General features: G+C 43.7%; 1 protein-coding gene across 1 annotated transcript in view; it reads right to left on the bottom strand.

Annotated features, from left to right (window-relative positions):
• Positions 1-16707, bottom strand: part of LOC139422379 (cleavage and polyadenylation specific factor 4) — a 30405-nt gene that overhangs the window by 5266 nt on the left and 8432 nt on the right. The window contains exons 4-5 of the mRNA XM_071173584.1: positions 3506-3601; positions 2505-2598 (exon numbers count right to left, since the gene is read on the bottom strand). Of these exons, the coding sequence (XP_071029685.1) occupies positions 2505-2598; positions 3506-3601 (190 nt within the window). The remainder of the gene's footprint in view (positions 1-2504; positions 2599-3505; positions 3602-16707) is intronic.

Genomic DNA, 16707 nt, shown 5'->3' on the forward strand with positions numbered 1-16707 from the left:
CAGTATCCCAGACCAGGCAGGGTAACAGTTGAATACCTCTACAGTATCCCAGACCAGGCAGGGTAACAGTTGAATACCTCTGCAGTATCCCAGACCAGGCAGGGTAACAGTTGAATACCTCTACAGTATACCAGACCAGGCAGGGTAACAGTTGAATACCTCTACAGTAGCCCAGACCAGGCAGGGTAACAGTTGAATACCTCTACAGTAGCCCAGACCAGGCAGGGTAACAGTTGAATACCTCTGCAGTATCCCAGACCAGGCAGGGTAACAGTTGAATACCTCTGCAGTATCCCAGACCAGGCAGGGTAACAGTTGAATACCTCTACAGTATCCCAGACCAGGCAGGGTAACAGTTGAATACCTCTGCAGTATCCCAGACCAGGCAGGGTAACAGTTGAATACCTCTACAGTATCCCAGACCAGGCAGGGTAACAGTTGAATACCTCTACAGTATCCCAGACCAGGCAGGGTAACAGTTGAATACCTCTACAGTATCCCAGACCAGGCAGGGTAACAGTTGAATACCTCTGCAGTATCCCAGACCAGGCAGGGTAACAGCTGAATACCTCTACAGTATCCCAGACCAGGCAGGGTAACAGTTGAATACCTCTACAGTAGCCCAGACCAGGCAGGGTAACAGTTGAATACCTCTACAGTAGCCCAGACCAGGCAGGGTAACAGTTGAATACCTCTGCAGTATCCCAGACCAGGCAGGGTAACAGTTGAATACCTCTGCAGTATCCCAGACCAGACAGGGTAACAGTTGAATACCTCTACAGTATCCCAGACCAGGCAGGGTAACAGTTGAATACCTCTGCAGTATCCCAGACCAGGCAGGGTAACAGTTGAATACCTCTACAGTATCCCAGACCAGGCAGGGTAACAGTTGAATACCTCTACAGTATCCCAGACCAGGCAGGGTAACAGTTGAATACCTCTACAGTATCCCAGACCAGGCAGGGTAACAGTTGAATACCTCTGCAGTATCCCAGACCAGGCAGGGTAACAGTTGAATACCTCTGCAGTATCCCAGACCAGGCAGGGTAACAGTTGAATACCTCTACAGTATGCCAGTATCCCAGACCAGGCAGGGTAACAGTTGAATACCTCTACAGTATCCCAGACCAGGCAGGGTAACAGTTGAATACCTCTACAGTATGCCAGTATCCCAGACCAGGCAGGGTAACAGTTGAATACCTCTACAGTATCCCAGACCAGGCAGGGTAACAGTTGAATACCTCTACAGTATCCCAGACCAGGCAGGGTAACAGTTGAATACCTCTACAGTATACCAGACCAGGCAGGGTAACAGTTGAATACCTCTACAGTATCCCAGACCAGGCAGGGTAACAGTTGAATACCTCTGCAGTATCCCAGACCAGGCAGGGTAACAGTTGAATACCTCTACAGTATCCCAGACCAGGCAGGGTAACAGTTGAATACCTCTGCAGTATCCCAGACCAGGCAGGGTAACAGTTGAATACCTCTACAGTATCCCAGACCAGGCAGGGTAACAGTTGAATACCTCTACAGTATACCAGACCAGGCAGGGTAACAGTTGAATACCTCTACAGTATCCCAGACCAGGCAGGGTAACAGCAGAATACCTCTACAGTATCCCAGACCAGGCAGGGTAACAGCAGAATACCTCTACAGTATCCCAGACCAGGCAGGGTAACAGTTGAATACCTCTACAGTATCCCAGACCAGGCAGGGTAACAGTTGAATACCTCTACAGTATCCCAGACCAGGCAGGGTAACAGTTGAATACCTCTACAGTATCCCAGACCAGGCAGGGTAACAGTTGAATACCTCTACAGTATCCCAGTATCCCAGACCAGGCAGGGTAACAGTTGAATACCTCTACAGTATCCCAGACCAGGCAGGGTAACAGCAGAATACCTCTACAGTATCCCAGACCAGGCAGGGTAACAGTTGAATACCTCTACAGTATCCCAGACCAGGCAGGGTAACAGTTGAATACCTCTACAGTATCCCAGACCAGGCAGGGTAACAGCAGAATACCTCTGCAGTATCCCAGACCAGGCAGGGTAACAGTTGAATACCTCCACAGTATCCCAGACCAGGCAGGGTAACAGTTGAATACCTCTACAGTATCCCAGACCAGGCAGGGTAACAGTTGAATACCTCTACAGTATCCCAGACCAGGCAGGGTAACAGTTGAATACCTCTACAGTATCCCAGACCAGGCAGGGTAACAGTTGAATACCTCTACAGTATCCCAGACCAGGCAGGGTAACAGTTGAATACCTCTACAGTATCCCAGACCAGGCAGGGTAACAGTTGAATACCTCTACAGTATCCCAGACCAGGCAGGGTAACAGTTGAATACCTCTGCAGTATCCTAGACCAGGCAGGGTAACAGTTGAATACCTCTACAGTATCCCAGACCAGGCAGGGTAACAGTTGAATACCTCTACAGTAGAGATTATAAAATGTGAATATTAAACAGGTTGAATAAGAGAATAAACTAAACTCACTGCATGAATTTACAGGACCGGCCCTCTGGACAGAAACCAACCAAGTAGTTCATACAGATCACTCTTCTGGTGTGGCGATGTCTACAGTCTGGACCTGAGGAGGGAGAGGAGAGAGAGGAGAGAGAGGAGAGAGAGGAGAGAGAGAGAGGGGAGGAGAGAGAGAGGGGAGAGAGAGAGAGGGGAGGGGGGGAGAGAGAGGGAGGGGGGGGGAGAGAGAGGGAGGGGGGGGGAGAGAGAGGGAGGGGGGGGGGGAGAGAGGGGAGGGGAGAGAGAGAGAGGGGAGGGGGGAGAGAGAGGGAACAGGAGGGAGGGAGGGAGGGAAGAGAGAGAGAGGGGAGGGAAGAGAGTGAGGGACAGGAGGGAGGGAAGAGAGTGAGGGACAGGAGGGAGGGAAGAGAGTGAGGGACAGGAGGGAGGGAGGAGAGAGAGACGAGGGAGGGAGGAGAGAGAGAGGAGGGAGGGAGGAGGAAGGGAGGGAGGAGAGAGAGGAGGAAGGGAGGGAGGAGAGAGGAGGAAGGGAGGGAGGAGAGAGAGAGGAGGGAGGGAGGAGGAAGGGAGGGAGGAGAGAGAGGAGGAAGGGAGGGAGGAGAGAGGAGGAAGGGAGGGAGGAGAGAGAGAGGAGGGAGGGAGGGAGGAGAGAGAGAGGAGGGAGGAGAGAGAGAGGAGGGAGGGAGGAGAGAGAGAGGAGGGAGGGAGGGAGGAGAGAGAGAGAGAGGAGGGAGGGAGAGAGAGAGAGAGAGGAGGGAGGGAGGAGAGAGAGGGGAGGGAGGGAGAGAGGGAGGAGAGGGGAGGGAGAGGGAGGAGAGAGGGGAGGGAGGGAGAGAGGGAGGAGAGAGAGAGGTGATTCAACTTGTAGAATCATCAGGAAGTGAACAGGAAATGACAGTTGATGTTCTGAGGAAGAAGAGACACCTGCTGCTGTGAACCATTGGTTGGTTTAGTCTCTTAGGGCTGGAGCAGTGTGAGTGAGTGAGTGAGTGAGTGAGAGAGAGAGGACGTACCATGTTTGCAGAAGCCTCTGTCATACCAGGGACAGTCTTTGATCTTAGACTCTGGGTCGATGTGGAGGAACGGACACTCCTTGTTACTGCACTCTCCTAGACACACAGAGACACGCACAGTTAGCAGATACAGATGGAGGGGCACCAGTAGACAGTTAGCAGATACAGATGGAGGGGGCACCAGTAGACAGTTAGCAGATACAGATGGAGGGGGCACCAGTAGACAGTTAGCCGATACAGATGGAGGGGGGCACCAGTAGACAGTTAGCAGATACAGATGGAGGGGCACCAGTAGACAGTTAGCAGATACAGATGGAGGGGCACCAGTAGACAGTTAGCCGATACAGATGGGGGGAGGCACCAGTAGACAGTTAGCAGATACAGATGGAGGGGCACCAGTAGACAGTTAGCAGATGGAGGGGGGCACCAGTAGACAGTTAGCAGATACAGATGGGGGGGACACTGCAGTAGACAGTTAGCAGATACAGATGGGGGGGAGGCACTGCAGTAGACAGTTAGCAGATACAGATGGGGGGGAGGCACTGCAGTAGACAGTTAGCAGATACAGATGGGGGGGCACTGCAGTAGACAGTTAGCAGATACAGATGGGGGGGCACTGCAGTAGACAGTTAGCCGATACAGATGGAGGTACTGCAGTAGACAGGTAGCAGATACAGATGGGGGGGACACTGCAGTAGACAGTTAGCAGATACAGATGGGGGGGGCACTGCAGTAGACAGTTAGCAGATACAGATGGGGGGGCACTGCAGTAGACAGGTAGCAGATACAGATGGAGGTACTGCAGTAGACAGTTAGCAGATACAGATGGGGTGGGGGCACTGCAGTAGACAGTTAGCAGATACAGATGGAGGTACTGCAGTAGACAGGTAGCAGATACAGATGGGGTGGGGGCACTGCAGTAGACAGTTAGCAGATACAGATGGGGTGGGGGCACTGCAGTAGACAGTTAGCAGATACAGATGGAGGGGGGCACTGCAGTAGACAGTTAGCAGATACAGATGGGGGCACTGCAGTAGACAGTTAGCAGATACAGATGGGTGGGGAACTGCAGTAGACAGTTAGCCGATACAGATGGGGGGTAACTGCAGTAGACAGTTAGCCGATACAGATGGGAGGGGCACTGCAGTAGACAGTTAGCAGATACAGATGGAGGCACTGCAGTAGACAGTTAGCAGACACAGATGGAGGGGGGCACTGCAGTAGACAGTTAGCAGATACAGATGGGAGGGGCACTGCAGTAGACAGTTAGCAGATACAGATGGAGGTACTGCAGTAGACAGGTAGCAGATACAGATGGGGTGGGGGCACTGTCGGACACTGCAGTAGACAGTTAGCAGATACAGATGGAGGTACTGCAGTAGACAGTTAGCAGATACAGATGGGGTGGGGGCACTGCAGTAGACAGTTAGCAGATACAGATGGGGGGGCACTGCAGTAGACAGTTAGCAGATACAGATGGAGGTACTGCAGTAGACAGTTAGCAGATACAGATGGGGTGGGGGCACTGCAGTAGACAGTTAGCAGATACAGATGGGGGGGGCACTGCAGTAGACAGTTAGCAGATACAGATGGGGGGGGGCACTGCAGTAGACAGTTAGCCGATACAGATGGGGGCACTGTGTTGTCTCTCTTGTTGTGATGTGTGTTGTTGTCTGAGGTCTCTCTTTATGTAGTGTTGTCTCTCTTGTTGTGATGTGTGTTGTTGTCTGAGGTCTCTCTTTATGTAGTGTTGTCTCTCTTGTTGTGATGTGTGTTGTTGTCTGAGGTCTCTTTATGTAGTGTTGTCTCTCTTGTTGTGATGTGTGTTGTTGTCTGAGGTCTCTTTATGTAGTGTTGTCTCTCTTTATGTAGTGTTGTCTCTCTTTATGTAGTGTTGTCTATCTTGTTGTGATGTGTGTTGTTGTCTTAGGTCTCTTTATGTAGTGTTGTGGTGTCTCTTGTTGTGATGTGTGTTGTTGTCTGAGGTCTCTTTATGTAGTGTTGTGTTGTCTCTCTTTATGTAGTGTTGTCTCTCTTGTTGTGATGTGTGTTGTTGTCTGAGGTCTCTTTATGTAGTGTTGTCTCTCTTGTTGTGATGTGTGTTGTTGTCTGAGGTCTCTTTATGTAGTGTTGTGGTGTCTCTTGTTGTGATGTGTGTTGTTGTCTTTAGGTCTCTTTATGTAGTGTTGTCTCTCTTGTTGTGATGTGTGTTGTTGTCTGAGGTCTCTCTTTATGTAGTGTTGTGGTGTCTCTTGTTGTGATGTGTGTTGTTGTCTTAGGTCTCTTTATGTAGTGTTGTCTCTCTTGTTGTGATGTGTGTTGTTGTCTGAGGTCTCTTTATGTAGTGTTGTCTCTCTTGTTGTGATGTGTGTTGTTGTCTTTAGGTCTCTTTATGTAGTGTTGTCTCTCTTTATGTAGTGTTGTCTCTCTTGTTGTGATGTGTGGTGTTGTCTTAGGTCTCTTTATGTAGTGTTGTCTCTCTTTATGTAGTGTTGTCTCTCTTGTTGTGATGTGTGTTGTTGTCTGAGGTCTCTTTATGTAGTGTTATCTCTCTTGTTGTGATGTGTGTTGTTGTCTGAGGTCTCTCTTTATGTAGTGTTGTCTCTCTTGTTGTGATGTGTGTTGTTGTCTGAGGTCTCTTTATGTAGTGTTGTCTCTCTTGTTGTGATGTGTGTTGTTGTCTTAGGTCTCTTTATGTAGTGTTGTCTCTCTTTATGTAGTGTTGTCTCTCTTTATGTAGTGTTGTCTCTCTTGTTGTGATGTGTGTTGTTGTCTGAGGTCTCTCTTTATGTAGTGTTGTCTCTCTTGTTGTGATGTGTGTTGTTGTCTGAGGTCTCTTTATGTAGTGTTGTCTCTCTTGTTGTGATGTGTGTTGTTGTCAGAGGTCTCTTTATATAGTGTTGTCTCTCTTGTTGTGATGTGTGTTGTTGTCTGAGGTCTCTTTATGTAGTGTTGTCTCTCTTTATGTAGTGTTGTGGTGTCTCTTGTTGTGATGTGTGTTGTTGTCTTAGGTCTCTTTATGTAGTGTTGTCTCTCTTGTTGTGATGTGTGCTGTTGTCTGAGGTCTCTCTTTATGTAGTGTTGTCTCTCTTGTTGTGATGTGTGTTGTTGTCTGAGGTCTCTTTATGTAGTGTTGTCTCTCTTTATGTAGTGTTGTCTCTCTTGTTGTGATGTGTGTTGTTGTCTTAGGTCTCTTTATGTAGTGTTGTGGTGTCTCTTGTTGTGATGTGTGTTGTTGTCTGAGGTCTCTTTATGTAGTGTTGTGGTGTCTCTTGTTGTGATGTGTGTTGTTGTCTGAGGTCTCTTTATGTAGTGTTGTGGTGTCTCTTGTTGTGATGTGTGTTGTTGTCTGAGGTCTCTATGTAGTGTTGTCTCTCTTGTTGTGATGTGTGTTGTTGTCTGAGGTCTCTCTTTATGTAGTGTTGTCTCTCTTGTTGTGATGTGTGTTGTTGTCTGAGGTCTCTCTTTATGTAGTGTTGTCTCTCTTGTTGTGATGTGTGTTGTTGTCTGAGGTCTCTTTATGTAGTGTTGTCTCTCTTGTTGTGATGTGTGTTGTTGTCTGAGGTCTCTTTATGTAGTGTTGTCTCTCTTGTTGTGATGTGTGTTGTTGTCTGAGGTCTCTTTATGTAGTGTTGTCTCTCTTGTTGTGATGTGTGTTGTTGTCTTAGGTCTCTTTATGTAGTGTTGTGGTCTCTCTTGTTGTGATGTGTGTTGTTGTCTGAGGTCTCTCTTTATGTAGTGTTGTCTCTCTTGTTGTGATGTGTGTTGTTGTCTGAGGTCTCTCTTCATGTAGTGTTGTCTCTCTTGTTGTGATGTGTGTTGTTGTCTTAGGTCTCTTTATGTAGTGTTGTCTCTCTTGTTGTGATGTGTGTTGTTGTCTGAGGTCTCTTTATGTAGTGTTGTCTCTCTTGTTGTGATGTGTGTTGTTGTCTGAGGTCTCTCTTTATGTAGTGTTGTCTCTCTTGTTGTGATGTGTGTTGTTGTCTGAGGTCTCTTTATGTAGTGTTGTGTTGTCTCTCTTTATGTAGTGTTGTCTCTCTTGTTGTGATGTGTGTTGTTGTCTGAGGTCTCTTTATGTAGTGTTGTCTCTCTTGTTGTGATGTGTGTTGTTGTCTGAGGTCTCTCTTTATGTAGTGTTGTCTCTCTTGTTGTGATGTGTGTTGTTGTCTGAGGTCTCTCTTTATGTAGTGTTGTCTCTCTTGTTGTGATGTGTGTTGTTGTCTGAGGTCTCTTTATGTAGTGTTGTCTCTCTTGTTGTGATGTGTGTTGTTGTCTTAGGTCTCTTTATGTAGTGTTGTCTCTCTTTATGTAGTGTTGTCTCTCTTTATGTAGTGTTGTCTCTCTTGTTGTGATGTGTGTTGTTGTCTGAGGTCTCTCTTTATGTAGTGTTGTCTCTCTTGTTGTGATGTGTGTTGTTGTCTGAGGTCTCTTTATGTAGTGTTGTCTCTCTTGTTGTGATGTGTGTTGTTGTCAGAGGTCTCTTTATATAGTGTTGTCTCTCTTGTTGTGATGTGTGTTGTTGTCTGAGGTCTCTTTATGTAGTGTTGTCTCTCTTTATGTAGTGTTGTGGTGTCTCTTGTTGTGATGTGTGTTGTTGTCTTAGGTCTCTTTATGTAGTGTTGTCTCTCTTGTTGTGATGTGTGCTGTTGTCTGAGGTCTCTCTTTATGTAGTGTTGTCTCTCTTGTTGTGATGTGTGTTGTTGTCTGAGGTCTCTTTATGTAGTGTTGTCTCTCTTTATGTAGTGTTGTCTCTCTTGTTGTGATGTGTGTTGTTGTCTTAGGTCTCTTTATGTAGTGTTGTGGTGTCTCTTGTTGTGATGTGTGTTGTTGTCTGAGGTCTCTTTATGTAGTGTTGTGGTGTCTCTTGTTGTGATGTGTGTTGTTGTCTGAGGTCTCTTTATGTAGTGTTGTGGTGTCTCTTGTTGTGATGTGTGTTGTTGTCTGAGGTCTCTATGTAGTGTTGTCTCTCTTGTTGTGATGTGTGTTGTTGTCTGAGGTCTCTCTTTATGTAGTGTTGTCTCTCTTGTTGTGATGTGTGTTGTTGTCTGAGGTCTCTCTTTATGTAGTGTTGTCTCTCTTGTTGTGATGTGTGTTGTTGTCTGAGGTCTCTTTATGTAGTGTTGTCTCTCTTGTTGTGATGTGTGTTGTTGTCTGAGGTCTCTTTATGTAGTGTTGTCTCTCTTGTTGTGATGTGTGTTGTTGTCTGAGGTCTCTTTATGTAGTGTTGTCTCTCTTGTTGTGATGTGTGTTGTTGTCTTAGGTCTCTTTATGTAGTGTTGTGGTCTCTCTTGTTGTGATGTGTGTTGTTGTCTGAGGTCTCTCTTTATGTAGTGTTGTCTCTCTTGTTGTGATGTGTGTTGTTGTCTGAGGTCTCTCTTCATGTAGTGTTGTCTCTCTTGTTGTGATGTGTGTTGTTGTCTTAGGTCTCTTTATGTAGTGTTGTCTCTCTTGTTGTGATGTGTGTTGTTGTCTGAGGTCTCTTTATGTAGTGTTGTCTCTCTTGTTGTGATGTGTGTTGTTGTCTGAGGTCTCTCTTTATGTAGTGTTGTCTCTCTTGTTGTGATGTGTGTTGTTGTCTGAGGTCTCTTTATGTAGTGTTGTGTTGTCTCTCTTTATGTAGTGTTGTCTCTCTTGTTGTGATGTGTGTTGTTGTCTGAGGTCTCTTTATGTAGTGTTGTCTCTCTTGTTGTGATGTGTGTTGTTGTCTGAGGTCTCTCTTTATGTAGTGTTGTCTCTCTTGTTGTGATGTGTGTTGTTGTCTGAGGTCTCTCTTTATGTAGTGTTGTCTCTCTTGTTGTGATGTGTGTTGTTGTCTGAGGTCTCTTTATGTAGTGTTGTCTCTCTTGTTGTGATGTGTGTTGTTGTCTTAGGTCTCTTTATGTAGTGTTGTCTCTTTATGTAGTGTTGTCTCTCTTTATGTAGTGTTGTCTCTCTTTATGTAGTGTTGTCTCTCTTGTTGTGATGTGTGTTGTTGTCTGAGGTCTCTCTTTATGTAGTGTTGTCTCTCTTGTTGTGATGTGTGTTGTTGTCAGAGGTCTCTTTATATAGTGTTGTCTCTCTTGTTGTGATGTGTGTTGTTGTCTGAGGTCTCTTTATGTAGTGTTGTCTCTCTTTATGTAGTGTTGTGGTGTCTCTTGTTGTGATGTGTGTTGTTGTCTTAGGTCTCTTTATGTAGTGTTGTCTCTCTTGTTGTGATGTGTGTTGTTGTCTGAGGTCTCTCTTTATGTAGTGTTGTCTCTCTTGTTGTGATGTGTGTTGTTGTCTGAGGTCTCTTTATGTAGTGTTGTCTTTCTTTATGTAGTGTTGTCTCTCTTGTTGTGATGTGTGTTGTTGTCTTAGGTCTCTTTATGTAGTGTTGTGGTGTCTCTTGTTGTGATGTGTGTTGTTGTCTGAGGTCTCTTTATGTAGTGTTGTGGTGTCTCTTGTTGTGATGTGTGTTGTTGTCTGAGGTCTCTTTATGTAGTGTTGTGGTGTCTCTTGTTGTGATGTGTGTTGTTGTCTGAGGTCTCTATGTAGTGTTGTCTCTCTTGTTGTGATGTGTGTTGTTGTCTGAGGTCTCTTTATGTAGTGTTGTCTCTCTTGTTGTGATGTGTGTTGTTGTCTGAGGTCTCTCTTTATGTAGTGTTGTCTCTCTTGTTGTGATGTGTGTTGTTGTCTGAGGTCTCTTTATGTAGTGTTGTCTCTTGTTGTGATGTGTGTTGTTGTCTTAGGTCTCTTTATGTAGTGTTGTGTTGTCTCTCTTTATGTAGTGTTGTCTCTCTTGTTGTGATGTGTGTTGTTGTCTGAGGTCTCTTTATGTAGTGTTGTCTCTCTTGTTGTGATGTGTGTTGTTGTCTTAGGTCTCTTTATGTAGTGTTGTCTCTCTTGTTGTGATGTGTGTTGTTGTCTGAGGTCTCTTTATGTAGTGTTGTCTCTCTTGTTGTGATGTGTGGTGTTGTCTGAGGTCTCTCTTTATGTAGTGTTGTCTCTCTTTATGTAGTGTTGTCTCTCTTGTTGTGATGTGTGTTGTTGTCTTAGGTCTCTTTATGTAGTGTTGTCTCTCTTTATGTAGTGTTGTCTCTCTTTATGTAGTGTTGTCTCTCTTTATGTAGTGTTGTCTCTCTTGTTGTGATGTGTGTTGTTGTCTGAGGTCTCTTTATCTAGTGTTGTCTCTCTTGTTGTGATGTGTGTTGTTGTCTGAGGTCTCTCTTTATGTAGTGTTGTCTCTCTTGTTGTGATGTGTGTTGTTGTCTGAGGTCTCTTTATGTAGTGTTGTCTCTCTTGTTGTGATGTGTGTTGTTGTCTTAGGTCTCTTTATGTAGTGTTGTCTCTCTTGTTGTGATGTGTGTTGTTGTCTTAGGTCTCTTTATGTAGTGTTGTGGTGTCTCTTGTTGTGATGTGTGTTGTTGTCTGAGGTCTCTTTATGTAGTGTTGTGTTGTCTCTCTTTATGTAGTGTTGTCTCTCTTGTTGTGATGTGTGTTGTTGTCTGAGGTCTCTTTATGTAGTGTAGTGTTGTCTCTTGTTGTGATGTGTGTTGTTGTCTGAGGTCTCTATGTAGTGTTGTCTCTTGTTGTGATGTGTGTTGTTGTCTGAGGTCTCTCTTTATGTAGTGTTGTCTCTCTTGTTGTGATGTGTGTTGTTGTCTGAGGTCTCTTTACGTAGTGTTGTCTCTCTTGTTGTGATGTGTGTTGTTGTCTGAGGTCTCTCTTTATGTAGTGTTGTCTCTCTTGTTGTGATGTGTGTTGTTGTCTGAGGTCTCTTTATGTAGTGTTGTCTCTCTTGTTGTGATGTGTGTTGTTGTCTTTAGGTCTCTCTTTATGTAGTGTTGTCTCTCTTTATTTAGTGTTGTCTCTCTTGTTGTGATGTGTGTTGTTGTCTGAGGTCTCTTTATGTAGTGTTGTCTCTCTTGTTGTGATGTGTGTTGTTGTCTGAGGTCTCTCTTTATGTAGTGTTGTCTCTCTTGTTGTGATGTGTGTTGTTGTCTTTAGGTCTCTCTTTATGTAGTGTTGTCTCTCTTTATTTAGTGTTGTCTCTCTTGTTGTGATGTGTGTTGTTGTCTGAGGTCTCTTTATGTAGTGTTGTCTCTCTTGTTGTGATGTGTGTTGTTGTCTGAGGTCTCTTTATGTAGTGTTATCTCTCTTGTTGTGATGTGTGTTGTTGTCTGAGGTCTCTCTTTATGTAGTGTTGTCTCTCTTGTTGTGATGTGTGTTGTTGTCTGAGGTCTCTTTATGTAGTGTTGTCTCTCTTGTTGTGATGTGTGTTGTTGTCTTAGGTCTCTTTATGTAGTGTTGTCTCTCTTTATGTAGTGTTGTCTCTCTTTATGTAGTGTTGTCTCTCTTGTTGTGATGTGTGTTGTTGTCTGAGGTCTCTCTTTATGTAGTGTTGTCTCTCTTGTTGTGATGTGTGTTGTTGTCTGAGGTCTCTTTATGTAGTGTTGTCTCTCTTGTTGTGATGTGTGTTGTTGTCAGAGGTCTCTTTATATAGTGTTGTCTCTCTTGTTGTGATGTGTGTTGTTGTCTGAGGTCTCTTTATGTAGTGTTGTCTCTCTTTATGTAGTGTTGTGGTGTCTCTTGTTGTGATGTGTGTTGTTGTCTTAGGTCTCTTTATGTAGTGTTGTCTCTCTTGTTGTGATGTGTGCTGTTGTCTGAGGTCTCTCTTTATGTAGTGTTGTCTCTCTTGTTGTGATGTGTGTTGTTGTCTGAGGTCTCTTTATGTAGTGTTGTCTCTCTTTATGTAGTGTTGTCTCTCTTGTTGTGATGTGTGTTGTTGTCTTAGGTCTCTTTATGTAGTGTTGTGGTGTCTCTTGTTGTGATGTGTGTTGTTGTCTGAGGTCTCTTTATGTAGTGTTGTGGTGTCTCTTGTTGTGATGTGTGTTGTTGTCTGAGGTCTCTTTATGTAGTGTTGTGGTGTCTCTTGTTGTGATGTGTGTTGTTGTCTGAGGTCTCTATGTAGTGTTGTCTCTCTTGTTGTGATGTGTGTTGTTGTCTGAGGTCTCTCTTTATGTAGTGTTGTCTCTCTTGTTGTGATGTGTGTTGTTGTCTGAGGTCTCTCTTTATGTAGTGTTGTCTCTCTTGTTGTGATGTGTGTTGTTGTCTGAGGTCTCTTTATGTAGTGTTGTCTCTCTTGTTGTGATGTGTGTTGTTGTCTGAGGTCTCTTTATGTAGTGTTGTCTCTCTTGTTGTGATGTGTGTTGTTGTCTGAGGTCTCTTTATGTAGTGTTGTCTCTCTTGTTGTGATGTGTGTTGTTGTCTTAGGTCTCTTTATGTAGTGTTGTGGTCTCTCTTGTTGTGATGTGTGTTGTTGTCTGAGGTCTCTCTTTATGTAGTGTTGTCTCTCTTGTTGTGATGTGTGTTGTTGTCTGAGGTCTCTCTTCATGTAGTGTTGTCTCTCTTGTTGTGATGTGTGTTGTTGTCTTAGGTCTCTTTATGTAGTGTTGTCTCTCTTGTTGTGATGTGTGTTGTTGTCTGAGGTCTCTTTATGTAGTGTTGTCTCTCTTGTTGTGATGTGTGTTGTTGTCTGAGGTCTCTCTTTATGTAGTGTTGTCTCTCTTGTTGTGATGTGTGTTGTTGTCTGAGGTCTCTTTATGTAGTGTTGTGTTGTCTCTCTTTATGTAGTGTTGTCTCTCTTGTTGTGATGTGTGTTGTTGTCTGAGGTCTCTTTATGTAGTGTTGTCTCTCTTGTTGTGATGTGTGTTGTTGTCTGAGGTCTCTCTTTATGTAGTGTTGTCTCTCTTGTTGTGATGTGTGTTGTTGTCTGAGGTCTCTCTTTATGTAGTGTTGTCTCTCTTGTTGTGATGTGTGTTGTTGTCTGAGGTCTCTTTATGTAGTGTTGTCTCTCTTGTTGTGATGTGTGTTGTTGTCTTAGGTCTCTTTATGTAGTGTTGTCTCTTTATGTAGTGTTGTCTCTCTTTATGTAGTGTTGTCTCTCTTTATGTAGTGTTGTCTCTCTTGTTGTGATGTGTGTTGTTGTCTGAGGTCTCTCTTTATGTAGTGTTGTCTCTCTTGTTGTGATGTGTGTTGTTGTCAGAGGTCTCTTTATATAGTGTTGTCTCTCTTGTTGTGATGTGTGTTGTTGTCTGAGGTCTCTTTATGTAGTGTTGTCTCTCTTTATGTAGTGTTGTGGTGTCTCTTGTTGTGATGTGTGTTGTTGTCTTAGGTCTCTTTATGTAGTGTTGTCTCTCTTGTTGTGATGTGTGTTGTTGTCTGAGGTCTCTCTTTATGTAGTGTTGTCTCTCTTGTTGTGATGTGTGTTGTTGTCTGAGGTCTCTTTATGTAGTGTTGTCTTTCTTTATGTAGTGTTGTCTCTCTTGTTGTGATGTGTGTTGTTGTCTTAGGTCTCTTTATGTAGTGTTGTGGTGTCTCTTGTTGTGATGTGTGTTGTTGTCTGAGGTCTCTTTATGTAGTGTTGTGGTGTCTCTTGTTGTGATGTGTGTTGTTGTCTGAGGTCTCTTTATGTAGTGTTGTGGTGTCTCTTGTTGTGATGTGTGTTGTTGTCTGAGGTCTCTATGTAGTGTTGTCTCTCTTGTTGTGATGTGTGTTGTTGTCTGAGGTCTCTTTATGTAGTGTTGTCTCTCTTGTTGTGATGTGTGTTGTTGTCTGAGGTCTCTCTTTATGTAGTGTTGTCTCTCTTGTTGTGATGTGTGTTGTTGTCTGAGGTCTCTTTATGTAGTGTTGTCTCTTGTTGTGATGTGTGTTGTTGTCTTAGGTCTCTTTATGTAGTGTTGTGTTGTCTCTCTTTATGTAGTGTTGTCTCTCTTGTTGTGATGTGTGTTGTTGTCTGAGGTCTCTTTATGTAGTGTTGTCTCTCTTGTTGTGATGTGTGTTGTTGTCTTAGGTCTCTTTATGTAGTGTTGTCTCTCTTGTTGTGATGTGTGTTGTTGTCTGAGGTCTCTTTATGTAGTGTTGTCTCTCTTGTTGTGATGTGTGGTGTTGTCTGAGGTCTCTCTTTATGTAGTGTTGTCTCTCTTTATGTAGTGTTGTCTCTCTTGTTGTGATGTGTGTTGTTGTCTTAGGTCTCTTTATGTAGTGTTGTCTCTCTTTATGTAGTGTTGTCTCTCTTTATGTAGTGTTGTCTCTCTTTATGTAGTGTTGTCTCTCTTGTTGTGATGTGTGTTGTTGTCTGAGGTCTCTTTATCTAGTGTTGTCTCTCTTGTTGTGATGTGTGTTGTTGTCTGAGGTCTCTCTTTATGTAGTGTTGTCTCTCTTGTTGTGATGTGTGTTGTTGTCTGAGGTCTCTTTATGTAGTGTTGTCTCTCTTGTTGTGATGTGTGTTGTTGTCTTAGGTCTCTTTATGTAGTGTTGTCTCTCTTGTTGTGATGTGTGTTGTTGTCTTAGGTCTCTTTATGTAGTGTTGTGGTGTCTCTTGTTGTGATGTGTGTTGTTGTCTGAGGTCTCTTTATGTAGTGTTGTGTTGTCTCTCTTTATGTAGTGTTGTCTCTCTTGTTGTGATGTGTGTTGTTGTCTGAGGTCTCTTTATGTAGTGTAGTGTTGTCTCTTGTTGTGATGTGTGTTGTTGTCTGAGGTCTCTATGTAGTGTTGTCTCTTGTTGTGATGTGTGTTGTTGTCTGAGGTCTCTCTTTATGTAGTGTTGTCTCTCTTGTTGTGATGTGTGTTGTTGTCTGAGGTCTCTTTACGTAGTGTTGTCTCTCTTGTTGTGATGTGTGTTGTTGTCTGAGGTCTCTCTTTATGTAGTGTTGTCTCTCTTGTTGTGATGTGTGTTGTTGTCTGAGGTCTCTTTATGTAGTGTTGTCTCTCTTGTTGTGATGTGTGTTGTTGTCTTTAGGTCTCTCTTTATGTAGTGTTGTCTCTCTTTATTTAGTGTTGTCTCTCTTGTTGTGATGTGTGTTGTTGTCTGAGGTCTCTTTATGTAGTGTTGTCTCTCTTGTTGTGATGTGTGTTGTTGTCTGAGGTCTCTCTTTATGTAGTGTTGTCTCTCTTGTTGTGATGTGTGTTGTTGTCTTTAGGTCTCTCTTTATGTAGTGTTGTCTCTCTTTATTTAGTGTTGTCTCTCTTGTTGTGATGTGTGTTGTTGTCTGAGGTCTCTTTATGTAGTGTTGTCTCTCTTGTTGTGATGTGTGTTGTTGTCTGAGGTCTCTTTATGTAGTGTTATCTCTCTTGTTGTGATGTGTGTTGTTGTCTGAGGTCTCTCTTTATGTAGTGTTGTCTCTCTTGTTGTGATGTGTGTTGTTGTCTGAGGTCTCTTTATGTAGTGTTGTCTCTCTTGTTGTGATGTGTGTTGTTGTCTTAGGTCTCTTTATGTAGTGTTGTCTCTCTTTATGTAGTGTTGTCTCTCTTTATGTAGTGTTGTCTCTCTTGTTGTGATGTGTGTTGTTGTCTGAGGTCTCTCTTTATGTAGTGTTGTCTCTCTTGTTGTGATGTGTGTTGTTGTCTGAGGTCTCTTTATGTAGTGTTGTCTCTCTTGTTGTGATGTGTGTTGTTGTCAGAGGTCTCTTTATATAGTGTTGTCTCTCTTGTTGTGATGTGTGTTGTTGTCTGAGGTCTCTTTATGTAGTGTTGTCTCTCTTTATGTAGTGTTGTGGTGTCTCTTGTTGTGATGTGTGTTGTTGTCTTAGGTCTCTTTATGTAGTGTTGTCTCTCTTGTTGTGATGTGTGCTGTTGTCTGAGGTCTCTCTTTATGTAGTGTTGTCTCTCTTGTTGTGATGTGTGTTGTTGTCTGAGGTCTCTTTATGTAGTGTTGTCTCTCTTTATGTAGTGTTGTCTCTCTTGTTGTGATGTGTGTTGTTGTCTTAGGTCTCTTTATGTAGTGTTGTGGTGTCTCTTGTTGTGATGTGTGTTGTTGTCTGAGGTCTCTTTATGTAGTGTTGTGGTGTCTCTTGTTGTGATGTGTGTTGTTGTCTGAGGTCTCTTTATGTAGTGTTGTGGTGTCTCTTGTTGTGATGTGTGTTGTTGTCTGAGGTCTCTATGTAGTGTTGTCTCTCTTGTTGTGATGTGTGTTGTTGTCTGAGGTCTCTCTTTATGTAGTGTTGTCTCTCTTGTTGTGATGTGTGTTGTTGTCTGAGGTCTCTCTTTATGTAGTGTTGTCTCTCTTGTTGTGATGTGTGTTGTTGTCTGAGGTCTCTTTATGTAGTGTTGTCTCTCTTGTTGTGATGTGTGTTGTTGTCTGAGGTCTCTTTATGTAGTGTTGTCTCTCTTGTTGTGATGTGTGTTGTTGTCTGAGGTCTCTTTATGTAGTGTTGTCTCTCTTGTTGTGATGTGTGTTGTTG

Source organism: Oncorhynchus clarkii, chromosome 12, assembly GCF_045791955.1.
Source record: "Oncorhynchus clarkii lewisi isolate Uvic-CL-2024 chromosome 12, UVic_Ocla_1.0, whole genome shotgun sequence".
NCBI classification, from domain to species: domain Eukaryota; kingdom Metazoa; phylum Chordata; class Actinopteri; order Salmoniformes; family Salmonidae; genus Oncorhynchus; species Oncorhynchus clarkii.